A 26663-nucleotide genomic window follows, 5' to 3' on the forward strand; every position below is an offset into this window, starting at 1 on the left:
ACTAAATTTGTTTGTGCCCTTATCTTTTAATTAATTATCGTTTGGGTCTCTCTCTTTTTTTAGTTTCTTTAGGAAAGAAAAAATGTGATAAAGCGAAAAAGACTGAAACAGGAATTGAGAAATACAAGACCCAAACAATAATATATTTCAGATTTTTTTTTCTTAAAATTAGTCCGCTCTCTCTCTTTTTCTAAATTTTTTTAAGAAAGTAAAATGTGATAATCATTTTTCAAGACAGCTCATTCTTTTAAAAATTTACGAATGTTATCTTTTGTGTAAATCGAAAGGCTAGTTAATTTTTCTTGACACATTAGTCAATGTAACTCACAAGTTAGAGTTTCTAAAAAAAAACTCACAAGTTGGCAATAGTCGAGTTGGTTAAGAGATACTGAAATAAATCACTTGAAGTTCATATCGAGATTTTTTGACAACATGAATTTTTTTTATAGTTAAAAGTGCCCCCACAAAATAAAATTTCTGGGTCCGCCACACATGGTTAGGTTGGAAGTAAACAAATATGTGACCTTGGTTAATTTTTTTTTTTATCGTCCTTATCTTTCTTTTTGATATTCTCTTTGTCCTGTAAGTAATTCTTATCATGAATCAAAATCTTATTGATTTTGGGTTATGATATTCTCTTTGTCCTGTAAGTAATCTTTATCATGAATCTAAATTTTATTGATTTTGGGTTACTATGATAGATTTAGAATATGGTTAAATGTTGAAAGAATGTTCTCTTGATTCATATGTTAATAAACAAAAATGTATTCTTATTTTAAGGATTCGACTCTAGAAGTGGATTACTTGATTCTCTTTGACCTCTTGCAACAAAAAAAAAAAGATTCTCTTTGACCAAATTTGATGAATTTCTAGAAAATGTTTAATTGTTTTAAGTGTGCAGTGAGTAGCATGATAAGGTGAAAATTACTACTCTATTTATTTGTTCTCTTATAGGACAATCTAATAACGAAATTGTGAATTAAAGTTAGGAAATATTTGTGATCACCCTTGAAAATAATATTCTCCATTTGCGGTGAAATGATAAGTCATTTTAAAGCCTATAAATAAGAGGTCTCTTTTGATTCATAAATCCATCAAAGTTTAGAAAAAAAAATTGAGGTATATTAGAGGGAAATATAAAACTAGGGTTACTTCACAAAAATAAGAAATGGAAGGAAGAAGTTTGAGAGGAATACTAGTTTTGTTGGTTCTAGTATTTGGAATGTGCATTGGGCAGAGTTCAGCCTCTGTGGAATCTTACACCATTTGCCTGGTTGCTTGTCTTGCTACAAATCATGGATTTTTTGCCAAGCTCAAATGCCCTTTTAGCTGCATCAAAGACGCCAATCGTAAGCCTGCCTCAGTACAATCTGACGTTAATCCTCACAAAGTTACTACATCAGTTGAGTAAGCATTGCTAGGAATGGGAATATTGTGTGCTGAAAATCACAAATGATGTGTACTTTTTCTTTATACTAGATCTCACTTTTACCATGTAATAAAGCTTTATCTAAAGCAAATATTTTTACTTCGGCATAATATGCTGTCTTGGATATTTAATTTAGTCTTATTTTCTGAGTGGCTCCTAAAGTATGACCAGTTTCTTGTGTGCCCCCCTAAGTTAGGAAAAATGCGGAGAATATTTTTTTTCTATGTATTGACTAAAGAGTCAGAATTTTCAATACATCGATGCTTTGTAGAATAGAAAAATTGATACTTGACACCAAATATTTTTGGAGTATTTCTGAGCCTCCCGTTGGAGATTCCTTAAGCAAACAATAGATAAAAGTTAATCCTACATAATTTATTAGGTAACAATTCACGTAGTTTCCTTTTACGAAATTCTCTTTTCAATTTTATAGATTTTTATTGGGGTGAGATCACTTTTATTGTTCAATTTGTGATCAATTGGCCATTTGGCCTCTCTATGGCTGCCCTGGGAATTGTTTTCACCTCCATAAATATCCGACTATCAAAGGGCCGAAAATAAGTGATTGGTTCACCAACAATATTAGTTAGGTTGGAAGTCAACAAATGTGTTATCTTGGGTAATTATTCGTTATTTCCGTGATCTTTATGATTTTCCCTTTACCATGTAAGTATTATTTGTGTATGAAAATCATTTTGGGTTGAGGTACTACACTAGATTCTCTTTGACCAAATTTAATGAATTTTTCCGAAATGTTTAATTGTTTTAGAGTTTATAGGGTAACATTAAGGAAAGGGTTAAAAGTTAACCTACAAAGTTTATTAGCAAGCTAACATTTAACGTAGTTTGTCTTTACAAAATCTGTTCCTCTTTACATTTTTTAATCTTTTTATCAGACCACTAATTTGGAGTATAAAGAAAAGTCTCCAAGGATATAAAGATTTTGATCAACTAGATTTGACTTAGGGAACATATTTATTTTGAGTAAAAAACGGGCAATGTTATATTTTGACTCCTAATCTTCATCTTCCAACACGAACGCCATTTCGACCACCGACCACTACTTCCACATTTTCTCTTTCTCCAAAAATCCATCGATCTTTTTTATGCCTTCCTTCATAAGTTAGGATACTTTACTTGCTTCTTCCTGGAGAACTCTTTTTCTTCCTAATAAGAGCATTCACTCAAAGGGTAAGCTGGTTGAGAAAGAGCATGAATCTATGGACGAAATCATTGTCAAGGTCCATACGTTTCATCCATGACCGGGGAAGATGCGAGGGGGTGCGGCCGCACCCCTTGGATCCTCCTGAAAATAATATTAGTAGAAGTAAATACATTTTAAATTTTGGAAATATTTGTGATCACCTATGAAAAGAATATTCTCCATTTGTGGTGAAATGATGAGCTACTTTAAAGCCTATAAATAAGAGGTCTCTTTTGATTCATATATCCATCAAAGTTTAGAGAAAAAGGTTGGGATATATTAGAGGGAAATATAAAACCAGGATTACTTCACAAAAATAACAAATGGAGGAAGAAGTGTGACAGGAATACTAGTTCTGTTGGTTCTAGTATTTGGAATGTGTATTGGCCAGAATTCAACCTCTGTGGAATCTTACAACAGTTGCCTGCTCGCTTGTCTGGCTACACATAATGGATTTTTTTGCCAAGCTCAAATGCCCTTTTAGCTGCATCAAAGACGGCAATCGTAAGCCTGCCTCAGTACAATCTGACGTTAATCCTCACAAAGTTACTATACCAATTGAGTAAGCATTGCTAGGAATGGGAATATTGTTTGTTGAAAATTACAAATGATGTGTACTTTTGAAAATTACAAATGATGTGTACTTTTTCTTTATATTAGATATCACTTTTACTATGTAATAAAGCTTTATCTAAAGCAAAATTTATTAATTGGGCATAATATATTGTCTTGGACATTCAATTTAGTCTTATTTGGACATTTTTTAATATGGAGGCATCATTGTGAGGTTGCTAAGTTGTTAATTTTGTTGATTTTGGTGTTGTCGATTTTGTTGTTGTTGCTGATTTTGTCGATTTTGTTGTTGATTTTGTTGTTGTTGTTGATGTTTTCGTTGTTGTTGTTATTCTTTTCTCCATTGGAAGTCCATTTGAAGAAAAGTTGACTGCATTGCCAGGTTTTGTTGGCTGCATTGCCAGGTTGGCTGCATTGCCAGGTTGGCTGCCTTGCCAGGTTGGCCCCATTGCTAGGTTTGTTGGCTCCATTGCCAGGTTGGCCGCATTGCCAGGTTTTGTTGGATCCATTGTCAGGTTGGTCCCATTGCCAGGTATGTTCTCTTTTTAAAAAAGAAAGCGGACAATTATAACCCATTGTCCGGTTGTGGGCGGAGATATACTCCTTGCTTTTAATAGCTCTCACACATGATTATTATTCCATATAAATGCAACCCGTTGTTCTTATGATTTTATCATTTTTCAACCACTAGCAATCACCATTCTTGATCTTTCCCACTTCAATTCTTCTCTATTCTCTTATCTCCTCTTCATTTGATCTTATGGAAACTCAGACACAATAGTTTGAGAGTTCTCAACTTTGATATAAGAAGTATGAGTAAATCAACTAAGAGAATGAACTCTTTTGCCATTAGAGAACCCACAAACATGTTCACAAAAACATCAAGAAACCCTCTTTGAGAATAGGCTTCATTTCTTTCACACATTTTATCAAACATGTCGTGTGCATCATTTAGTAGATCAAAATTTTGGACAACTATAAGCATAGTTTCAAGATAAACATGGGGTAAGTAACTAGTTTAAAAAAAGCCCATGAAATCTTTCCCCCTCTCTAATAGCTTTCCAATTTCTCACATCTCAATAGAGCTTCATTTAAATGACCATTGATCCACATAGATTTCATGTTGTGGAGAACTTGAGGCATTTGAAATGCTTGAGATATTTTAATAGCTTATATTTTGATTTCTTCAACAAATCACTCTTGTTTTGATATTTCTTCTTGTTGTTAATCTGCATCATTTTCGAATACTATTGAGAAAAGTATTGAATAATGACTAGATTTGAACAATAGAAGAAAACTACTCTTATTTGAAAAAAAAAATACTAAACTTGAAGCATACTAAAAATCGTCGAAAGTCCGGCGGACGGTAGCCATTAATGGGACTATCGCCGCCGGCAAAGCGGGAGACTATAAACGACTAACTATTACCCAAGAAAGAAACCTAGAAGCTCTTATACCATGTAAGAAAAAAGAAATTGTATTGATTCTCCTAGCAATTACATAAGATCTTTATAAAGAGTAGTACATGAGAAAAGTTTAAACATTTGGGCAATGTGGGACTATAACTATTCTAACAAGAAAGCTTGGGTTTGGTTTTCATGGAAGTAAAGTGATAAGAGGAAGAAGATGATGTTGTGATATGGGGAACTCTGATTTTGCTTGGTGACACCAAATTTGCAATTCTAAAGGGAATCTAGATATATGCTAAGGGGAGATCGGCTGCACACAAACACATACATTTTTCGACAATCCTAGCCTTGTTCCACATCGAAAAGGGGGATTCTCGCTTTAACTCATGTCTTTCTTTATCTCCTTTCTATGCATTTGATTGTTTCACCATGTCTAGTTAACCCTTGATCGGATACTCGTGAAGCATGAATTGATATGTGATGAAATACTTATTGTTTGTTGAATGATAGTTCATTAACTTCTTTTAATTTTGTGAATTAGAAACCTCGTTCTTAATCGTTTATTGATGCATAATTTGATGGTCCGTACTTAGTTTGATAGTCGATGCTTAGTAACTTATGATCGGTTATACTTAGTTTGACGTATTATACTTATTAGTGTCACACTTGTTCGTTGTCAATTTATTTGATAGTATGTTATTAGTTTGATAGTCGAGGCTTAGTAACTTTTGATCGATTATGCTTATTTTGACATATTATGCTTTGGATTGTCAATGTGGGTGAAGTTAACTAACCTTTCATGCTCTAGATAATTAGTATTTAGCCATATCGATCGTGTGGATCGAAGTATCCCTCTAACTCGACTTTTACGTTTAGTATTATTTTGACTCATCTCCCGAATCTCCCTCACTTCTCTCACTTAGATAGTTTAGTATTATTTTACGTTTCTTTACTTCTTCTAAAATCAATTCAAAAACCTAAATTGTCACATTTTCCTTTTAGTCTAAGATAGTGAGTGACTCGTAGAGCGGTGGATTAGACTCTCCCGATAACCGGACTACCAACCTATCCTTGGATCGACTCCGGTTTTATCGGGTACTACTTGGTACCTCCACTTGGGTTGCAACCTTTTCAGGTGCATCACCACTCTTCTGAAAACAACACCAACAAAATCCACCACGAACAGAGCTCAACAAAAGCAATACCAATGGTGCCCTCCATTGACACCATTTCTTAAGATGAACGTCGACGCTTCCTTCACATCCATGACGGACCCAGCAGGTATTGATCGTATTATGTAAGATGATAAAGCAAACTTTGTAACAGTGTTAGCAGACACATTCAGAGTGCAAAACGCAGAAGAGTGTGAATGCTTAGCCATCTGGAATGGAATCTTATGGGCGATCAACTTACATATCCAACACCTCTATATCGAAAGTGATAATCTCATCGTTATTAAGCACATTGAAGATCAAGCTTATGCAATCCAATGGCCACCAGGAAAGCTCATTAAGGAAATCCTCAAGCTCAACCAACACGTCACGAACATCATATTCTCTTACACTCCCACAAAGCAACTCGAAAGCAGACACTCTAGCCAAATGGGGACGGAAACATCTTCAAAAGCAGATTTGGAACTCCATCCCGCATTGTATTTCTAATATTACTTAATAGGTGTTGTAATTCTACTCCTACAAAAAAAAACAACTTCGATTAGCTTAACATCAACAAAAGCTTTAAGAGATAGAAATATATACCCAATTCATCTAACAAATTAATAGGCCAAATAGAATTTGTATTCCCAATTCATCAAACAAAACAACCATTCAAACTTCACAAAATAAATGGATAAATGGGGAAGGGGGATTAAAACCAAATTTAGGTATAGGCACAACTATCAACCTTCAATGGCCGTCAACATACCTCCCACTCCAATCCCTTTACACCCTAACTACTAAAACCGTACGTGAAAATCGCCCATTACTTTCTTCTGTTGAACCCTGGTTCCCAAAAACCCTCACCTAAAATTTATCAATATAATAGTGAGAAATTCTCTTCTTGTGTTGTTGATTCAAGTGGAAGTCCACTTTCTATTGTTACATCAATGGTTGTTGTTTCTTTATTTCAACAAGTTCCTTTTGAATATATTGATTCATCTTGGTTGTTAAGGAAGTTAGAGAATTGTTAGAAAGTGCTCAATATCAGCAGCAATAGCATCAGGAATCAAATGTGGCAGATGGAAGTCATAATCAGAATAAATAGCTAAGTTTTGTTTAAAGGCCTCAAGAAATTAAATTAACCAAGATACCGAACAGAGGGCCCCGTCTAGCCTTTCTCTTGTCAAGTGATGAATTGTCTTACTGTTGGTCCATGTATAACCCGGACCATTGAAACCCATATCCAAAAGAGAAGTTCCTGCATAAAGTCCTGAAATTTAGTTAGAAAATGAATATAAGTTGACCCACCCCATTTATCATTTCGAGAACCTAGAGCTTTCAAGTTTCCTATGTAACAAACTGGATTAACAATAGACCGAATAAGTGTTGATAGACCTGACCAAACGGTCGGCCTGTCTTGGACCCGTGGAGGATCGTAGACACAAAAGAGGTCCCAAATAGAAGAATTATTTATCGATTGTACTGAGGCATGAATCATATTAATAGAGTGATTATAGATATGAATAGAAACATTATTAGTCCAACGAAGAAGATAACCTCTACTTCGCGTCTTCGCCCATTTGAAGAAACATAAAAGTTATTACTAAGACCCATGTTTATTAAAAGAAGTTAAAAAAAAAATTAAGCATGGTTTCACATAAAAAGACCACATCAGGTTTAGTTGAAGATAGGAACTGGTTTATAGTCTCCATTGTCGAGGCGTTCCCTAGTCCTCGGCGATTCCATAAAAAGACATTCATTGCTCCATCGGCGTATCGGACGACGTCACCCTTTCAGAAGAACTATTGTTAGAAATCTGCCTAGCCGTTCTTTTTAAATGTCTAGTCGGTCCATCCACGGAAGAGATCTTAATGTGTTGTAATTCTGACGCATGATCTGTTGGTGATGAAGAGGATGTACCCCAACCAATAGATTTCTCTCCCGATTATTATTGAAAATAGGGTTGTCTTTAACCATGGTCGTCGAGGAAATATTCACCCTACTTCGTTTTGCCTGATGTAAATTCGAAAGAAAATCACCAAATACATTAGTAATGGATTCATTATTTAGCGGAGAATCATTAGGTAGACCAGTGGGAATTGTGCCCTGGTTAATCCCACTTGAACTCCCAAGGAGTCATTTTCTCTCCCCTGTCCTGGATTCATATAAGGGACTTTAAAGTTGTCTGGATACTTAAGTTCCATGGCTTTTGAACTAATTCCCTTTGAGAATCTGTGATTTGTTGCTTTAGAATGTGTACAAAAGCCAGAATAATTGGGCAAAACTTTAAAGTGTGACCAAGCAAGCCACAGGAGTTACAGAAACGGGATACTTTTTCCATTCTAATCGTAATAGATATAATTAAGTTTATAGTTAGACAATTTCAAGTAAAGGCCTTGTGGTAAAGGTTTGTTTATGGTGTACTTGATTTTGATTCGGCCAAAAACACTCCATTTCGCGGCATCTTCAGATGTAGTAGAAATAAATTGGCCAATGGAACTCGGCAACCTATTGACAGTAGTATTATTAAGATGACACAAGGGGATGCCATGAAATTGGGTTTAAATCTAGACCGAGTCGAAAGAGTATTCACTAGGAGCAATGTCCAGAGTACAAGATTGAAGAACCACAAGTTCATCTTGGATAACCCAATGAAACGAACAAAAAAAGACATTAGTTTTAACATCAGTAAGCGTGAATCTATAAGGACCGTGCAGAACTTTTGATAAGAGAAGCATAGCTAGACTGATGTCAATCTTCTTAGTGCTTTGAAACCAGAGAACTCCTTGTTTAACAAGATCCGAGTACAAGGAAATTTAGTCTTCTCCTTCCACAGTAATCGGGACAACATCATCAGCATAAAGGGCAAGAAATTGCTATAAAAAGTGAGAATCTTGAGCATTCATGGTGTTTGAAAAATTAATTTGAATTTTGAAGAGAAAGAAGTGAATAAAGTAATAAGATGGTCTGGAGAGTGAAAGCTAGGGATGTCAACGGGGCGGGTTTGGGACGGTTCATCCCCTTCCCAACTCCTTCGGCCCGTTAGTAAACGGGTTTTACCATAATCGTTCCAAAAATTAATCGGGGTGGTTGTTCAATTACCATTACTGTCCTGTCCCACCCCGCTTAATATGAAATGAGTCGGCTCGGGTTCAAACAAAATAGACGGTTCAAACAAAATATTTTCTATTTTGTTTTACAAAAGTTATTTTAGTTTGAAGTAACATAACAATTATTAACAAAATTTTATAAGCTTAAAATTTTAGAAACATAACCTTAGATAAAACATATATTGAATATGTAACATATAACCGGTTCGCGGCGGGATTTATTATCTAATACCAAACCCGCCCGGAACCCGATTATTTTTTTTAACTTCATACCAAACCCGAACCATTTAATAAGGGTCGGTAAAACCCGTCCCATGATGGACGGATTTAGGCAAAAAACCGCCGGTTCGGATCAAATTGCTACCCCCAATGAAAGACCCTTAAAGGAAAATAAAAAAGACAGACAGAAAGATGAACAAATGTTCCTGTTCAGTTGAAACTGTAAAAAAAAAAACTACTAGAGAAACTACTAGAAACCGTCCAAAACTGCGTAAAAATAACCAATTAGAGAAAGAAAATTTTAATGAAAGGCCCAAATTTTGGGCCCAAATACAAAAAAAAACCCAATAGGGATTATTAACCCACCCAAAACCCAAAAATCAACTAATATTTGAAATCAAACCCAAATACACATCCTAATGTTCAATCCGGGCCCAACTCGTATCTCTAAGATTTCCTATTTTCTTCTAAACCCTCTTTTGCCCTCCTATATATATCCAACAACTCCTAACAAATCATATCTTTCTCTCTAAAAAATTTGATTCACTTTCTCTCTCCAAAATCTGTTTCACTTTATCTCTCTACCTAAACCGAAACCCAAACCCTATTTTCCACATTCATCTCTCTACAGTCATCATCTCTTCGATCATCATCTTCGTTTTCACCTTTCTCTCTCTAATAATTTCATCATCTTCGTTCAGTCATCACCTAAAGACACAAATCGAGATACAAACCCTCTTCTTCATTCATCATATCGAGTCATCTTCTCCAGCCATCAACTTGTTCGTTTCTAGACTCTGCTTCAGCCATCAACTTGTTCGAATCACCATCTTCTTCTCCTATAAATCCAGGTAACTGTTGATGATGAAACTCTTTTTTATGAGATTATATGCTCTTGTTCATCCTTCTTGTCTAATGCTTAGTTTCTGAAGTGTCCGTACAGTTCTTTCGTTGTCCGTACATTATTTTTGTTTCTGGTACAACTTTAAAGTTTGTGTTAACATTTACTAAAATTTCTGAACATTTGGTTACATGTTAACAGTACTTTATCATGTGTTAACACATTTGTTTCATAGCTATGGAATTATCACTTTGACCAACATTTGATAGAATGATCAGACATTGTTTCTTGGACCACCTGATTATACCACATATTCGAAACATTCAGTAGAATGTTATCCATCATTTTCACATAAACTCACACATTTCATATAATTGTAAGACATTCTCCTTGATAACTAAACATTCCTACGCATGTCAGTACATTATGTCTGGTGCCGCGACATTACACTAGATGTTCATACATTTGTTAACCTGTTAAGACAATTGATGATACTTTCATAACATTTTATTCAATTTTGCAGTATGGAATCTGAAAGGTCACTTTCTACATCTCAAAATAATGACAAGAAGTTAGTATGTGACTCATGGGGCGACGTATTTACGGAGATTGGGCAAATATTCCCCGGTGGTATCAAAGCTTTTCGACACGCTCTTGGTCGATATACCATTGCAACCAAGAACAACTACAAATATATCAAGAATGAACCAGGTCGTGTGACTGCCGTTTGTTCCAAACCCGGATGTAATTGGAGAGTCCACGGGGTTGCACCATTGGGATGTAAATCCGTGTTTCTGTTGAAAGAGTACGAACCGTAACACGATTTTCTCGATGTTGTTCTCAAACTTGCGGATCTCAAACTCTCTAGTAAACTTGTTGGCAGCCTAATGGATGAAGACATCAGAAAACACCCAAATTGGAGTACGGCTGAAGTTAAAGAAAAGTTTCAAGACGATTACGGTGTTGAGTTGAGCTATTACTTTTCTTACGGTGGTAAGAAGGTAGCCATGGACAAAGTATTTGGGCAGGAGGGTGATTCCTATGCAAAGTTGAAGTGGTATGTAGATGCTTTGGCGACTACTAATCCCAATAGCATAATTGATTTGCAAATCGAACCCACTACCAATAGATTTGTCCGAGTTTTTATTGTCCTTCACGCATCTATCCTTGGGTTTCAACACTGTCGCCCTGTGATCTATATTGATGGAACATTCGCCAAAACTCGTTTTAATGGCTGCATTTTAGCTGCGGTTACCAAGGACGGAAACGACGGTATGTTTTCATTTTCACATCTTACGTTAACATTCTAATGTTCCTGCTAACACTTGACAAAATGTTAAGAACATGATCTACAATGACGCGGCATACAGTGAGATGCTGCGTCATTTATTGATGTCATTCCTCATTACCAAGTATGTTTGGACATTTCAGCACATGTTAATGCAATATTTCTTTATGAATCAACAGAAGTAATTTTGTATTTTTTTTTTGTTAGGTCTTTTCCCCATTGCTTACGCAGTTGTGGACATTGAGAATGATCATAATTGGGATTGGTTTCTGCAAAATTTGAAATTAGTGGTGGATCTGATAAAACGTTACACCTTTATTTCTGATAGACATGCTGGAATTCTAAAAGGCGTGAAGAATGTTTTTCCCACTGCTCACCACTCATTCTGTGCTTGGCACTTACGATGTAATCTGAACTTGAGAATACGTAACGGGGCGCGCCAGTCACGTTATTTTCAGAGTCTTATGTTTACGGCGGCACGGGCATTACCCGAGAGCGAGTATCACGCAACCATTGAACAAATGGTTGAGATGGGTGGAACCAATGTGGAGAGGTTTTTCCAATCCCTTAATCCGGAATCATGGGCAGATTCCTTTTTCCCAGGGGATAGGTATTTTGTTTACTCTTTTTTAGTTGAAATGTTGAAACACCATGAACCCTGTTACCGGCACACTTTAAGTTTACTCAGTTATTTTTCACATTTAATCATATCTTCAGTTATTTAGTGCACTGTTCTAACACGACATGATTTATTATAAGCATTCCATTAAATGTTGTGACATTCGTTATAATGTTTTCTTACAGGTATGGCGCCATCAGTTCCCAACTGTCTGAGAGCTTCAACAACATGGTAAAGAAAGCCCGCGTTCTCCCTATTACTGCATTGTTGGATGCCATAAGACAAAAGATTATGAACAAGATGAGAAAGCATAGAGACGCCGCTATTGGATGAAATACATTTCTTTGCCCATCCATTAACTTGGAGCAACAAGCGAAATACAAAGTTGCGGAGACTTGGAGATACGTCAAGGCAGCCCCACTTATTTATGAAGTATATTCGACTCCACGCCATTCCGTAAATCTTGGTACTCTCACATGCTCTTGTCGGCGTTGGCAAGTAGATTCGCTTCCGTGTCAACATACAATGTTATGCATCAACAAGACTCGTGGTGATAGTACATGTTTTTACGATCCGGTCTGGACGGTGGAGGCTTACAGAAACACATACCAACATTGTGTTTACCCCGTTCCAAATTTTGACGAACCCTATGCTTTTGATCCATTAACCAAGACTCTTCCTCCACTAGTTAAAAGGGCACCAGGGAGACCACGTACAACACGGTTGCAGAGTTCCGGAGATGTTACCAGGAGGAAAAGAATATGTCGCAGGTGCAACCACCCCGCTTATCACAACAGTGCAACATGTCGAGCCCAACTATAGTTCTCATTTTTCTAAATGCCTTAACATTCAACGAAGAATGGCTCGATCATCCATCGAGCTATTCTAGGACTTACCCCTACTTCTTCTACCAGGTCCTCATGGATCCTGGTGTGCATGCAATACCAGTACTGCAAATAAATTAAACACAAATAGATCAGAAGTGTTTTTCTGTATCATCACAAGGAATGGAAAAACATTTTATAAAATTCCCAAACATTCTGCAAAATGTTTCAGCATTAGATAAGCTCCCCAAAATAATGATGAAACATATTATAGAATGTCAGAGCAAACTAATTTGACTTTTATCATTATAAGAAATTATGAAACATTTAAGTGCATGATTATGAATACTTAAGGGCAGCAGAGTCAGGCAGCCTGAAGCTTTGGCCGGGTCTTCCGAGTGCTTGTTGATTCTCTCCATCATGTAGGAGTGAATAACTCTCGGCCATGAAACTCTATTTATCATTCTCTCCGTTTGGAGATTGTGATAAAAACTCCCGACCACCGAGGAGCCAGCCGCTGAAGCAAAGAGGAAGGTTGCTGCCATGTACATGATCCAGAGTTTCAAGAACTCAATGGCAGGAGCCTTTGTTCTGGCAGCCACACTCAGTGCCCTTTCGATGCTCGGGCCCCCAAACGATGCAGACTTCCCCTCTACAATACAATCTCTGAAATACTTGCTCAGAAACTGGTCCTTAGCCACATCTATGGTGACATTTGTTGGGAATGCTTCGTAAACCTGTCCTTCCATGGGGACTCCCAACAGCAAAGCAACATCTCCGGGAGTGAACTCAATCATCTTCCCTCCGATGTTGAAGGCTTGGCTCTGTTTGTCGAAGCAGTAGACCAGATCGTATATGGCTTTGTTAGGCTTCTCCATCACATTCTCCTTTTGGAAAACCCCACTGGTCAGTGCCTTAAAGAAGGCCCCGAATGGGGAAGCAAACACCATATTCTTTTGCTCGTCAGTCATGCCCCATTTACAATCCCGCGCCACCTTATAAACTGCTTTCAAATTACATTTGTAATTGAAAGTAGTTTTCTTCATCTGTTCCTTAGCCTCTGTTGGTTGAGGCTCCACCATCGGCACTCTCGTCTTCGAAGTATACCCTCGATGCTTCACACAAACAGTAACAGAAATGTCAGGGCATTCAACAAAATGTTCAACACTAAACTGAATGCTACATCACTATAAGTAATGGCAGATCATTTTTGAATGTGTCTACATAATAAGCCTAGGCCAATGGTCTACACAATAATGACAGATCACTAATTGAAGCAACATTTTACAGAATGACAACACACTAACAAATATGCCAAACCATTATAAGAAATGTCAGAACACAAACATTAATTACAGGACATTGTCAAAGATGTGTATACAATAACATACCTTTGCTTGTTTTGGACTAGCAACTTTCTTGCCTTTTTTGCTAGGCCCAGCAGATGATGGTTCCTCGCTAGCCCTCTTTCTAGGGCTAGCCCTCACTGGAGTCTGTTGTTTTTTTTTCAGGACCATCTCCTTTCTTTGTGTTTGTTTTAACCATCTTTGTAATCTGCAAAATTAGTTATGTTTTGTATTAGACATCCACATTTTTCAAACAAACACAGAATGTATGTACACAACCAAAATGTCTAAACATATACTAATTTCTTTTACACAACCATGAATGTTAAAACAAACCATTCAGTTCATCAACAAAGACAAACACCCATAAATCCAAATCAAATGACTAAATTCCTCCACAGAAACCTAAATGTTAAAACAACCCTAACCTAGAAACTTGATGAAGATTCATAAACACCCAAATGACCTTTCTGTGAAGATGCATGCTTCTGAAATCACAAACAACTATCAAAATGTCTAAACATAATCTAACATTTCTTCAACACAACCCAGAATGATAAAACAAATCATTCACTTCATCAACAAAGACAAACCCCAAAAATCAAAGACAAAGTACTAAATGTCTCCACAGAAATCTAACTTTCGGATCACAACCCTAAATGTTAAAACAAACCTAACCTAGAAGCTTGATGAAGAACCATAAACACCCAAATGCTTCCGAAATCACAAAACAACAACTAAAATGTTTTATCACAAACTGTAGAGCAACTTAACCCTAAAACTTTTTTGAAAAACAATCCAAAATATTTTATCACAAACTCAAGATCAGACTACTGAACTTAACCATAAATACCCTAATTGTTTGAAAACACCCCCAAATTTTCGAACACCCCTAAAACTGTACCAACAACCAAAGATCTGAAACAAGAAACCCCAAAAATGTTCTAACAATCCAAATAATTTACCAACAACAGAGAGAGCATCAAGAGTTAGAGGAAGAACAGAGACGTACCTGTGTTTGAAAGAAAACGAAATAGAGAGAGAAGCACAAGATTCGTTGAAAGAGAGCGAAATAGAGAGATAAATGAGTAGATCAAGTTGCTTAAATAGCTTTGCTAGAGAGAGAGAATCGCCGGTAACGTTTCGATTCTAGGGGTTAATGGCCGAAATCGTTTCGCTTGAAAAAGAGATAGAGAGAGAAATGGAGAGGCAACTTTGAATGAATGAAGAGAGGAATCGTTTGATCGAGATAGAGAGGAGAGATAGAGAGAAATCGTTTGAATGAAGAGAGAGAGATGGAGAGGGTTTGTGTCTAATCAAGAAGGATGTGAATGAAGAGAGAGAGCGCGGTGACCGAGAGAGAAAGAGAGAGGCTGGTCAGTCTCGGGTCAAATCAAGCCAGGGAGGGGAAGAGGGAGGCTGGTTGGGCGGGAAATGAGTGAGGGATAAGAGAGGGAACAATTTCTTTTTGAGGGATAGAGAGGTAATCTAACATTTTGGGTTTTTTTTGAAATATAATTCCCTATTGGGTTGGATTTCCTATTTGGGCTCCTTTTTGGGCCTTAGATTTATCCTCTCAAAGCTTTCATAAATATAACGAGATCCATTGTGTCATACAAAAGAGTCACGAGGACTGAAAACACAAAAGACTGATACGAAAGATAAAGGAAGTTAACTGAAAGGACGAAAGAACAACTATCTCACGTCTGAGGGCCTAAAGCCGAATGCGCCAGCTGGTGAGCCTCCTTATTTGAAAGTCGGGGGCAATACTGGAATTCAACCTGCAAATTGGAAACCCTAACACGTAGCTTATAAATCTCGATGGATAGCCGCCACGGCGGAGTTTGATTCTCATCACAAAGTAGCTCAACCATAGATTTTGAATCTCCTTCCAATATAAAAACTCCTAAACCCATATCTTCTATCAATTTTAGCCCTAAATTCAAACCATTCGCTCAGACAATGGTACCGAATTTATGAACAATGACATCCAATCATGGTTCCGCAAAAAGGGAATTCTCCATCAGACTAGTTGTCCTCATACTCCACAACAGAATGGAATCGTCGAGAGAAAACATCGACACATTCTAGAGGTGGCACGTTCTCTTCGCCTTCAGGCTCATCTTCCACTTTCCTTTTGGGGTGAGTGTGTTCTCACGGCAGTTTACCTCATTAATAAATTGCCTACACCCACTTTAAAAGGTCTTTCTCCTCATGAAAAGTTATTGGGATCTCCTCCCACATTTGATCATCTTCGGGTTTTCGGTTGTCTATGTTTTACTAGACGACCATTGGTCAAAACCAAATTCGATTCCCGTGCTTCTCCGGGTATTTTCATTGGTTACCCCAACAGTCAAAAAGGTTATCGCGTTTTTTATCTCAATTCTCGAAAAATCATCACTTCTCGTGATGTTGTCTTCCATGAAAACAAATTTCCCATGATCACTACCGGTCGGGTCCCTCCTTTGGTTCACACACATCCGATGATCTCAATTCCGGATGATGGCTCATTCATCTTTCCTCTTTCTCCTTCGGACTCAACCGGTCTACCTATAGGCACACCAACTAGAATCAATGATTCAGCTCATGCCCTTTCCGGCACTCCCGATCCGCCCTCTCCTTCTCGCCCTACGAGAACTCCCGGGCCTCCTCGATCTCGGTCATCAAGCCCACCATCTTTCGATGACCGGCCGGTCCCTCTAGAGGCACCATCGTCCCTACCTCTAGAGGCACCGTCATCTCCACCTCATTCCCTTCGGCCTTCACGCCTCCGTCGTCCCCCGGCGCACCTAGACGATTATGTTTGTCACTCCTATCCTTCTTCTACTGTTACTTATCCACTCACTAACTATCTTCACTTTAATCAATTTTCAGCCTCTCACCAGGTTTTTCTTAACTCTGTAATCTCTACAGTTGAGCCTACTTCATTCTCTCAGGCGGTCAAATCCCCTCACTGGCGTGAGGCAATGGAAAAAGAAATTGCAGCCTTAGAGGCTAATCAAACATGGACCATTACAGGCCTCCCTTCTGGAAAAAGGGCAATTGGTTGTAAATGGATTTACAAAATCAAATTCAAAGCTGATGGCTATATTGAACGTTACAAAGCTCGTCTTGTCGCAAAGGGATATACTCAAATAGAGGGCCTTGATTTCCATGACACCTTTGCTCCTGTCGCCAAATTAGTTACAGTTCGCGTCCTGCTATCCATTGCAGCTGTTAAAAAATGGTCCCTACATCAATTAGATGTCAACAATGCCTTTCTCCAAGGCGACCTCGATGAAGAGGTCTTCATGAAACTACCTCTCGGTTTTTCTAAACAGGGCGAGTCTAAAGTTTGTCGTTTACAAAAGTCTCTATATGGCCTAAAACAGGCCTCCCGTCAATGGTTCTCTAAATTCTTTTCAGTCCTTATCAAAAAGGGCTTCACACAGTCCCTTTCCGACTATTTGTTATTTTCTCTCTGCACAGAATCTGTCCATCTCTACGTATTAGTTTATGTAGATGACATCGTTATTACTGGAAATGACGAAATCGCCATCTCTCAACTAAAATCTTTTCTTCACACCACCTTTTCTCTCAAAGATTTAGGTCCTCTTAAATACTTTCTAGGAATCGAGGTCTCTCGCTCCTCTCAAGGCATCTTCTTGTGTCAGCGCAAATATGCCCTTGACATTATTACAGATTCAGGTCTTTCTGCCTGTCGTCCCTCTTCATTTCCAATGGAACAGGAACTTCGTCTAAGTCCTTCTGATGGTGACCCTTGATGAGACATGAAAATGTCCCATCTGAATCTTTTAACTCGGGTCAGTTAGTCCGATTCGAGCGGTTACTCTGATGATTTGTTTGATTTTCTTTCTCAGGTATCTTCTACGGAATTGGGCTCGAAAAATAGATAAAAGAGGGGCATTTTGGTCATTTTAATTTTCAGCGAGCTGTGATCAATTTTGATGCTCGGATGAAAGTAGAGCCCAAGACGTGTCCAACGGCGGAAACAGAGGTCAACTCGGAGTTCGGATGAGATAATTTTATCACGTCAAAGTTTTGGTCAATATCCGGTTAAGTTAGGGCATTTCAATGACATGTGGCACGAATCTGGACGTCAGTACGAAAAATTCGGTACAAAGGTGGGCACCAGCGGGACATGCTTGGGATTTTCTCGAGAATTTGATTTAGTACTCCGCGTATCCAAGCTTCGGTAACCCTCGTGCATATCTGACGAACGTTGTACTTCCTTCCGGATCTGACAGCTATCACTCTGTCGGTGTAGTTTAATACCGTAGGCTTTGCAACACTAAATACGCCCCGAAATGACGCCAACTGTTATTCAAGGACGGGTTCACGTGATTTCTTAGACTTGCGCTATAATGCTCGTGGAAGCATGATAGTATGATAGTCCGGAGTGATCTAATGCCTTCATCTCCACACCTACACACATCTGACGGTCAAAGAGAGGAGCAGCTTAGATCGATGCTAGCAGTTAACGTCCAGATTCATGGGAATCCCTTATTTATTCTTTTCAAATTCAAAAGGGAAAGAGACATAGCTGTTTAAACCTAAGAGAGAAAGAACCGAGACAGAGATGGAGATTTTGTTTAATAAAAGAAGGAAAGAGAGACGAGCTGGAGAGAGGAAGATATCTTGCCATGAATAAAAAAGTTTTGAACCGAAAAGGAAAGATTGGAAGAGGAGGAAAGAAATCGAAAGTTTCTAAAACCGAGAGAAGAAAGATTGGATGATGATGGTATTCCTCTTTCTACAAAAGGAGGTCACGGCTAAAGACAGCATCATCACTCCAGGGTTATAACATCATCTCACGGCTAAAGAAAAACATGAACTAAGAGTTAGGGAGGATCATCAGGGCTGAGAGAAAAAAAGTTAAATCATCTTCATCATCTCGGTTTAGAGAGAGAAAGAGAGGATTCCACGGTTAAACAAGAACATTTACAGAGAGTTAGAAAGAGAGAAACAGAGAGAAGGAAAGATTGTTTTGTAGAGAGATAAAGAAACAGAAACCCACTTTGTATTGATTCTCTTAGTGAGAGAGAGAGAGTGATTACAGAGAGAGAGAGAAATTAAATAGAAGTTTCAATTTTCTTCTTCTTTGCTTGTTTCATTTGGATAATTGTTATCTTCTCTTCATTATTTCTATAAGTAAGAGATTAAAAGAGAGAAAGGAAACAGTAGAAAGTAGTTGGAGAAGATGAGAAAATAGGTGGGAAAATAATTTTCCTACAGAGAATTCAATTCCGAGAAGACGAGAAAATCGTTTTCCATCAGGGGTGTGTTTGGCTATCAGTGGAAAATCAGAAGGAAACCGTTTCCAGCGAAGAAAAAGTCTGTTTTCTTCTCTCTCTCTTTACTTTATTTTCCAATTTTTTTTTATAAAATGTCTATGATTAACTAATATTTTATCTAGGGTCTTAGATGAAGTTCTTCATAAATAATTTTATCGATACGATTTATTAATAATTTTTATTGTTTTTCATGATAAAATCTTCCGGATTTTTAGACCATTAATGGACCAAAAATCTGAGTTATATAAAGAATTTGCTAATTAAATCATAGTAAATCGTCGTTACAATTGTTAGAAGGATGGATTCGAAAACCCTAGGTTCCCCTTTTCTGTATATCAACTTTAGTATTATTTAATTTTTAATTGCTATTTATCTTTTTATTATTTGAAAAAAAAAATATTACCAATCAAACCACTATTTTGAAGACATAATGTTTTAAGATTAGAATTGAAATTTGACTTAGTCTCTGAGGAACGAACCGGTCTTACCGGAATTTTACAACTTGACGCCCGTGCACTTGCGGGTGTAGACATATTTAGGAAACTTTTTAGGCCCATCAAGTTTTTGGCGCCGCTGCCGGGGACTTAGTTTGAATTGAATCTAATTTTATTTCTATTTTTGGTAAGTTTTTTTTTTTTGGACACTTTGACTTGCTTTTCCATTTTTGGTGTGTAGAACGCTAAGGAGCGAAGGAAAAGGCTCAACAAGGAGAGGAACTCAAGAAGGAAAATTTACATTTTTTTTTTTAGTATTTTTTTTTTATTTTTGGTGAGAGAGAGACTTTTAGACTTTCTAGTTTTTATTTTTGGTATTAAAGTTTTGACCCTAAATTGGAGGGCTTTATAAATTGTAACCGAAAACCAAAACGAAGCCTCGGGTTGGAACACTCAAGGGGAGAGTGGCCCGGGTCGTCTGTAAGGGTCATCGCCCGTCCTGAACGGGAGGTAATTTCTCTAATCACCCACGAAGCCCCTGTCAGTGGGTATTTGCGTGTTTCGTGTGCCTAATTGTTTTGATCGAATTGCTTAGTGTAAGCATTCTAGTAAGGGCAATAACCCAATTGAAAGATAGGAGACGGATTTCATCACCGTTCTCTTGCCCAAATAGGTAACAACATTCACGATCCCAAACTTCACCTAAAATCTAAAATCTGAATTAGACATCAGCCCCTAAGGTTTCGAGCTCATAGGATCTTTGAAACAATTCAGGGACTTAATTTTTATTTGGGCATTCCTCAAAGGAAAGTGTTAATCAATTCTTTAAAAGGTCACCTCGAGAAGAGGCAACGCTACCGAAGGTTGGACGGCTATCACAACGTTCATCGTTGGTCGTCACCAAGAATTGTTTGACCGTATTACTTTGACGGAGTAACCCTCATAACAATTATAGTTCAAGCTTTGTAAAGAAGTAGGAGCTGTCTAGAATTTTAGGGTGAATCTGACCAACTTGTCTGTCTAAATTCTGTTTAGGTTGCTTGGTGGAGTCAGACTGATTGTGTTTGCTTTCCTCTAGGGTCTTCGTAGTGATTCCTCGATTTTCGATTTAAAAAAAAAAAAGTTTTGTTGAGAATATCCTTGGTCATTGGGCTCTAGTTTATGCCCGATAGATATCGTGATAAGAGAGGTCGTTTCATTAGTAGAGAAACTCATCTAAGTAATCTTCTAGCCAATCTCTCTTTGAGTGACACTATGGGTGAAAATCTAAACCAAGCCAGGGATCGAAATCCACCTATGACACTCAGGGATTATATGAACCCTACTAGAACATGTTAACCATCATGCATACAGTTACCCCACTCCACGGCTCACTTTGAGTTAAAGCCGAGCATTATCCAAATGCTCCCACTCTTTCGTGGAGTTGAGAACGAGAATCCTTACCACCATGTTAGGGATTTTGAAGAAATCTGTGGGACTATAAGATTCCCCAATATGTCTGATGAAATAGTGAGGCTTAGGTTGTTCCCTTTCTCTTTGAGAGAGAAAGCAAAATCTTGGTTGTATGCCATACAACCTCATTCCATCACCACATGGGAAGAATTAACCAGTTTATTCCTTCTGAAATTCTTTCCCAAGCACAAAACCACCTCTTTAAGGCAAAGTCTTAATAATTTTGTGCAACAAGAAGGAGAATCTCTCTACAAATATCTTGAGAGATTTAAAGAACTGGAACTACAGTGTCCTCACCATGGTTATGAAAAGAGCAGACTAGTCCAAATTCTCTATGACGGACTAGACTATCCCACTACATCCATGGTAGAGTCATTCTGTGGTGGCGGATTTACTTATAAATCCGTCGATGACTGCATGACATTTCTAGAAGACTTAGCTGAGAAATCCCATCAATGGGAAACTTCTAGAGGACCTCCTACTAGGGCAAACCCTACTCCGAATAAAGGCGGCATCTATAGAGTTGATGATTCCGAACTTAAACTCGCCGCCATGACGAGAAGGATAGAAGCCTTAGAGCTTGGTCAGCCTAAAGCAGTTAGGGAGGATCCCACTCAGGCCATGAGTGTTGGAAATGAATCCATCTCTTATCCATGCTCCGTTTGTGGAGACCCATCTCATACAGGGAATAAGTGTACCCTATTCTTTGTTTCTGACGAAAAAGAGCAAGCTAATGCTCTTTACCTAAACTCTAGGCAAGATTACCGTCAGAAATATGATCCTTATTCGAACACTTATAATCCAGGTTGGAGAAATCACCCCAATTTTGCTTGGTCCAAGGGTCAAAATCATGGTCAGGTTAGTAGCTCCATGAACCCTCCTGGGTTTAATGCTCCTAGGAATCCTTATGCTCAAAATCAGGGTCAGCCTAATACCCAAAATACTCCTCAGGGATCTTTAGAGGAAACCATGCTTAAATTTATGCAACAAATCTCACAGGAAATTTCTAGTCTAAAAACCGAGGTAGAAGCCCTTAGGCAAAGAGATCAGTGTATGTTTCCTAGTCAACCAGAGCCAAACCCGAAGGGTAAACAGTCGATGGACCAGGCCAATGCAATAACCACCCTTAGAAGTGGTAGGGTAATTGACAATAAGGTAGGAGTTCTCGAAGATAGTGAACTAAACTCTGAACAACCCACCTTACCAACTAGTGTCCCTAGTAAAGAACCTGAGAAGGCTCCTGAGTCTGAAGACCCACCCATTGTGCCTGAGTCGTATGTTCCTAGAGCCCCATATCCTCAGCGTTTGGTAGAACTAAAGAAGAAGACTCAGTTTGAGGAGATAATGGAAATGTTCAAACAGGTTAGTATTAACATTCCATTATTAGATGCTATTAAACAAATCCCAGCTTACGCTAAGTTCCTTAAAGACCTATGTACTAGGAAGCGTAAGATGAATGTGCATAAGAAAGTCTTCTTGACTAATCAAGTCAGCTCTATTCTCCAGCAAACCCTTCCAACTAAGTATAAAGACCCAGGAAGCCCTACCTTACCATGCACCATAGGGGAACATGAGATCGAACGAGCATTGTTAGATCTAGGTGCCAGTGTTAACCTACTTCCTTACTCTGTTTACTTACAGTTAGGGTTAGGAGAAATAAAACCCACTTCTATAGTTCTCCAGTTGGCAGATCGGTCTGTTAGGCGACCACGTGGGATAGTGGAAGATGTTTTGATAAAAGTTGGTGAATTCATCTTTCCGGTAGATTTCATCATCTTAGATACTGAACCAATTAGTGATACCCAAAACCAAATTCCCGTCATTCTAGGACGACCATTCTTAGCTACATCTGATGCTGTCATATACTGTAGGAGTGGACTTTTAAAATTATCTTTTGGAAACATGACTGTAGAGATGAACATCTTTAAGGCTGGACTTTTCCCAGATGATGTTAATGAGTTTAATGAGATGAACCTAATAGATATGTTCGTTCAGGATTCTTTACCTGAGACTTTATCTGAGGATCCTTTAGAAACCCTGTTGGCTCATTTTGGCTTAGACTTTGATGAGGAGGGAAGTATCAATGAGGTGAATGCTTTGTTGGATTCTACCCCATTATTGGATACTAATAAATGGAAAGCAAAAGCTGAACCCCTCATTTTGTCCGAGCCAATTGACTCGCCAACTGTAGAGACGAATCAACTATCATCCACCAGTGAGTCCAGTGGTCCTTCTATCCCAGAGTTGCCTCCATCCACAGAGAAACCACCTTCCTTAGAATTGAAACCCTTGCCTGAGAACTTAAATTATTCGTTTCTAGGCCCATCTGAAACTTTACCTGTCATTATTGCTTCTGAGTTAGAAAAAGAACAGGAAAGTAGATTGCTAGATGTCCTTAGAAACCACAAAGAGGCTTTAGGGTGGTCAATAGCTGATTTAAAGGGTATAAGTCCTTCTGTTTGCATGCACCATATCTACCTAGAGGAAGATGCTAAACCGTCAAGGGAAATGCAACGTAGACTTAACCCTCACATGAAGGAGGTTGTTAGAGCTGAAGTCCTGAAATTGTTAGGTGCGGGTATCATATACCCTATTTCAGATAGTACTTGGGTCAGCCCTGTTCAAACTGTACCCAAGAAATCAGGCATTACTGTAGTCAAGAACGAGTCAAATGAATTAATACCCACCAGGATGACCATGGGTGGCGTGTTTGTGTTGACTACAGAAAATTGAACACGGTCACGAGGAAAGACCATTTTCCTCTTCCTTTCATTGATCAGATGCTAGAAAGACTAGCTGGGCATAGCTACTATTGTTTCTTAGATGGCTATTCTGGCTATAATCAGATTCCAATATCCCCTGAAGACCAAGAGAAAATCACTTTTACTTGTCCATTTGGAACTTATGCTTATCGTCGGATGCCTTTTGGGTTGTGTAATGCACCCGCTACATTTCAACGATGTATGTTGAGCATATTTTTAGATATGGTAGAGAGGTTTCTCGAGGTCTTTATGGATGATTTTTCAGTCTTTGGCTCATCATTCGATCAGTGTCTGCATCACCTCACACTCGTGTTGGTTCGATGCAAAGAGAAGAACCTAGTTCTCAATTGGGAGAAATGTCATTTTATGGTTCGCTCAGGAATAGTCTTAGGGCATGTCATTTCTGAAAAGGGCATTGAAGTAGATAAGGCTAAAGTAGAGTTGATAAAAAGCCTTCCAGTCCCTAAAACGGTTAAAGATATTCGATCGTTCTTAGGACATGCTGGATTTTATCGACGACTTATTAAAGATTTCAGCAAGATATCTAGACCTCTTTGTAATCTTTTGGCAAAAGAGAACAAATTTGTCTTCGATGAGCCTTGTTTAGAAGCCTTTGAGAAACTCAAACTTATGCTTACTTCTGCCCCTATTGTCCAACCTCCCAACTGGAGTACTCCATTTGAGATCATGTGCGATGCATCTGATTATGCTATTGGAGTCGTGTTAGGTCAACGTGAGAATAAACTTCTTCACGTTATATACTATGCTAGTAAGACGTTGAACGATGCACAGCTAAACTACTCTACCACTGAAAAAGAGTTGTTAGCTGTAGTGTATGCCCTTGAGAAGTTTAGATCATATCTTGTGGGTTCTAAGGTCATCATATTCTCTGATCATGCTGCATTAAAATATCTCCTTTCTAAAAAGGATGCAAAACCTAGGCTGATTAGATGGATACTACTGCTACAGGAATTTGACATAGAGATTCGGGACAAAAAGGGTTCCGAGAATCTAGTAGCAGACCACTTGTCTAGACTTGTAGTCGAGTCTGTAGAAGACAAGTTACCCATGAGAGAGAGCTTTTCTGATGAGCAACTTTTTAGTATCTCCCAATTACCTTGGTTTGCTGATATAGTGAACTATCTTGCTACTGGTCAAATGCCCAAACACTGGACCAAGCAAGATCGTGATAAATTTCTATCCGAGGTAAAACGGTTCTTCTGGGACGATCCATACTTGTTCAAGTATTGTCCCGATCAGATTATTAGGAGGTGTGTTCCTGATAGTGAACAATCCAAAATCATTTCCTTTTGTCATGATCATGCATGTGGAGGGCATTTTAGTAGTAAGAAGACGGCCGCAAAAATTCTACAATGTGGTTTTTACTGGCCGTCTATCTTTAAGGACACCCATGCATATTATCTGGCGTGTGAACGATGCCAGAAGTTGGGAAGCATTTCACGTAGGAACATGATGCCCCTTAATCCTATTTTGGTAGTTGAGATCTTCGATGTGTGGGGCATCGATTTCATGGGTCCCTTCCCAAATTCATTTGGAAATCTGTACATCCTAGTTGCAGTTGACTATGTGTCAAAGTGGATAGAGGCGATTGCTTCCAAAACGAATGATCACAAAGTTGTGATCACTTTCTTGAAGGAAAACATATTTTCACGTTTTGGTACACCGCGAGCAATTATTAGTGACGAGGGCACACACTTTTGTAATAGGCAGTTTGAGCTTTTAATGAAAAAATATGGTATTACCCATAAAGTGTCAACCCCATATCATCCACAGACTAGTGGTCAAGTGGAGGTGTCGAATAGGGAGATTAAACGCATTCTAGAGAAAACGGTTAACACCAATAGGAAGGATTGGTCTTTACGACTAACCGATGCACTATGGGCTTACCGTACAACGTTTAAGACCTCTATTGGAATGTCTCCATATAGACTAGTGTATGGCAGAGCATGCCACTTACCTGTTGAGTTAGAGCATAGAGCATATTGGGCTATCAAGCAGTTGAATTTTTCGCTTGACAAGGCGGGTAGAGAGAGAAAGTTGCAACTCAGTGAGTTGGAGGAGTTGAGAAATGATGCATATGAAAGTGCTAGGTTGTATAAGCATAAAATGAAAATGTTTCATGATAAAAATATTTTAAGAAAAAAAATTTCACCGGGTCAGAAAGTTTTATTATATAACACACGTTTGCATTTATTTCCTGGGAAACTCCGTTCTAGATGGTCAGGACCTTTCATGGTCAAGTTTGTTTATCCTTATGGTGTGGTCGACATTGAAGACAAAAATGGTAGTGTGTTCAAAGTGAATGGACAACGGTTAAAACCATTTTTAGAGATGTTGAACGATACAGAGGATGTTTCTATCGAAGATCCTGTCTATCCAGACTGATCCGCTATGATCAGTTTCGTCTGGCTGAAGACGTTAAACTTAGCGCTTTCTGGGAGGCAACCCATGCATAGGACTTCTAAATCTGGTAACATCTTTCCTTACATCCTATTATTTTTGCATAGTCTTCAGAACATTAAGGACAATGTTAGGTTTAATTTTGGGGATAGGGGATTGAATTTTTAGTCCTTATTTCAAATATTCAAAAGGGTTCAAATTTTTTAATTTTTGGATTGAAAATGTGAGTCTAGTTGTTTTTGCTTGTTAATAGTTATAGAGTCTAATTGGTCGTACTATGC

The 26663-nt window shown here is 38.2% G+C and overlaps 1 protein-coding gene across 1 annotated transcript; it reads left to right on the plus strand.

Annotated features, from left to right (window-relative positions):
• The first annotated feature begins 1168 nt into the window (after positions 1 to 1168).
• On the plus strand, positions 1169 to 26663 carry LOC147564212 (uncharacterized). Its single transcript, XM_086668085.1, has 6 exons — positions 1169 to 1407; positions 3611 to 3738; positions 16894 to 17245; positions 22420 to 23276; positions 23391 to 23911; positions 24373 to 26663. The coding sequence occupies exons 1-6, from the start codon at positions 1169 to 1171 to the stop codon at positions 26365 to 26367; spliced, it is 4092 nt and encodes a 1363-aa protein (XP_086524211.1). The 3' UTR covers positions 26368 to 26663.

Source organism: Eschscholzia californica, unplaced genomic scaffold (assembly GCF_041429995.1).
Source record: "Eschscholzia californica isolate CP2 unplaced genomic scaffold, dmEscCali1.0.p SCAF_1, whole genome shotgun sequence".
NCBI lineage: Eukaryota > Viridiplantae > Streptophyta > Magnoliopsida > Ranunculales > Papaveraceae > Eschscholzia > Eschscholzia californica.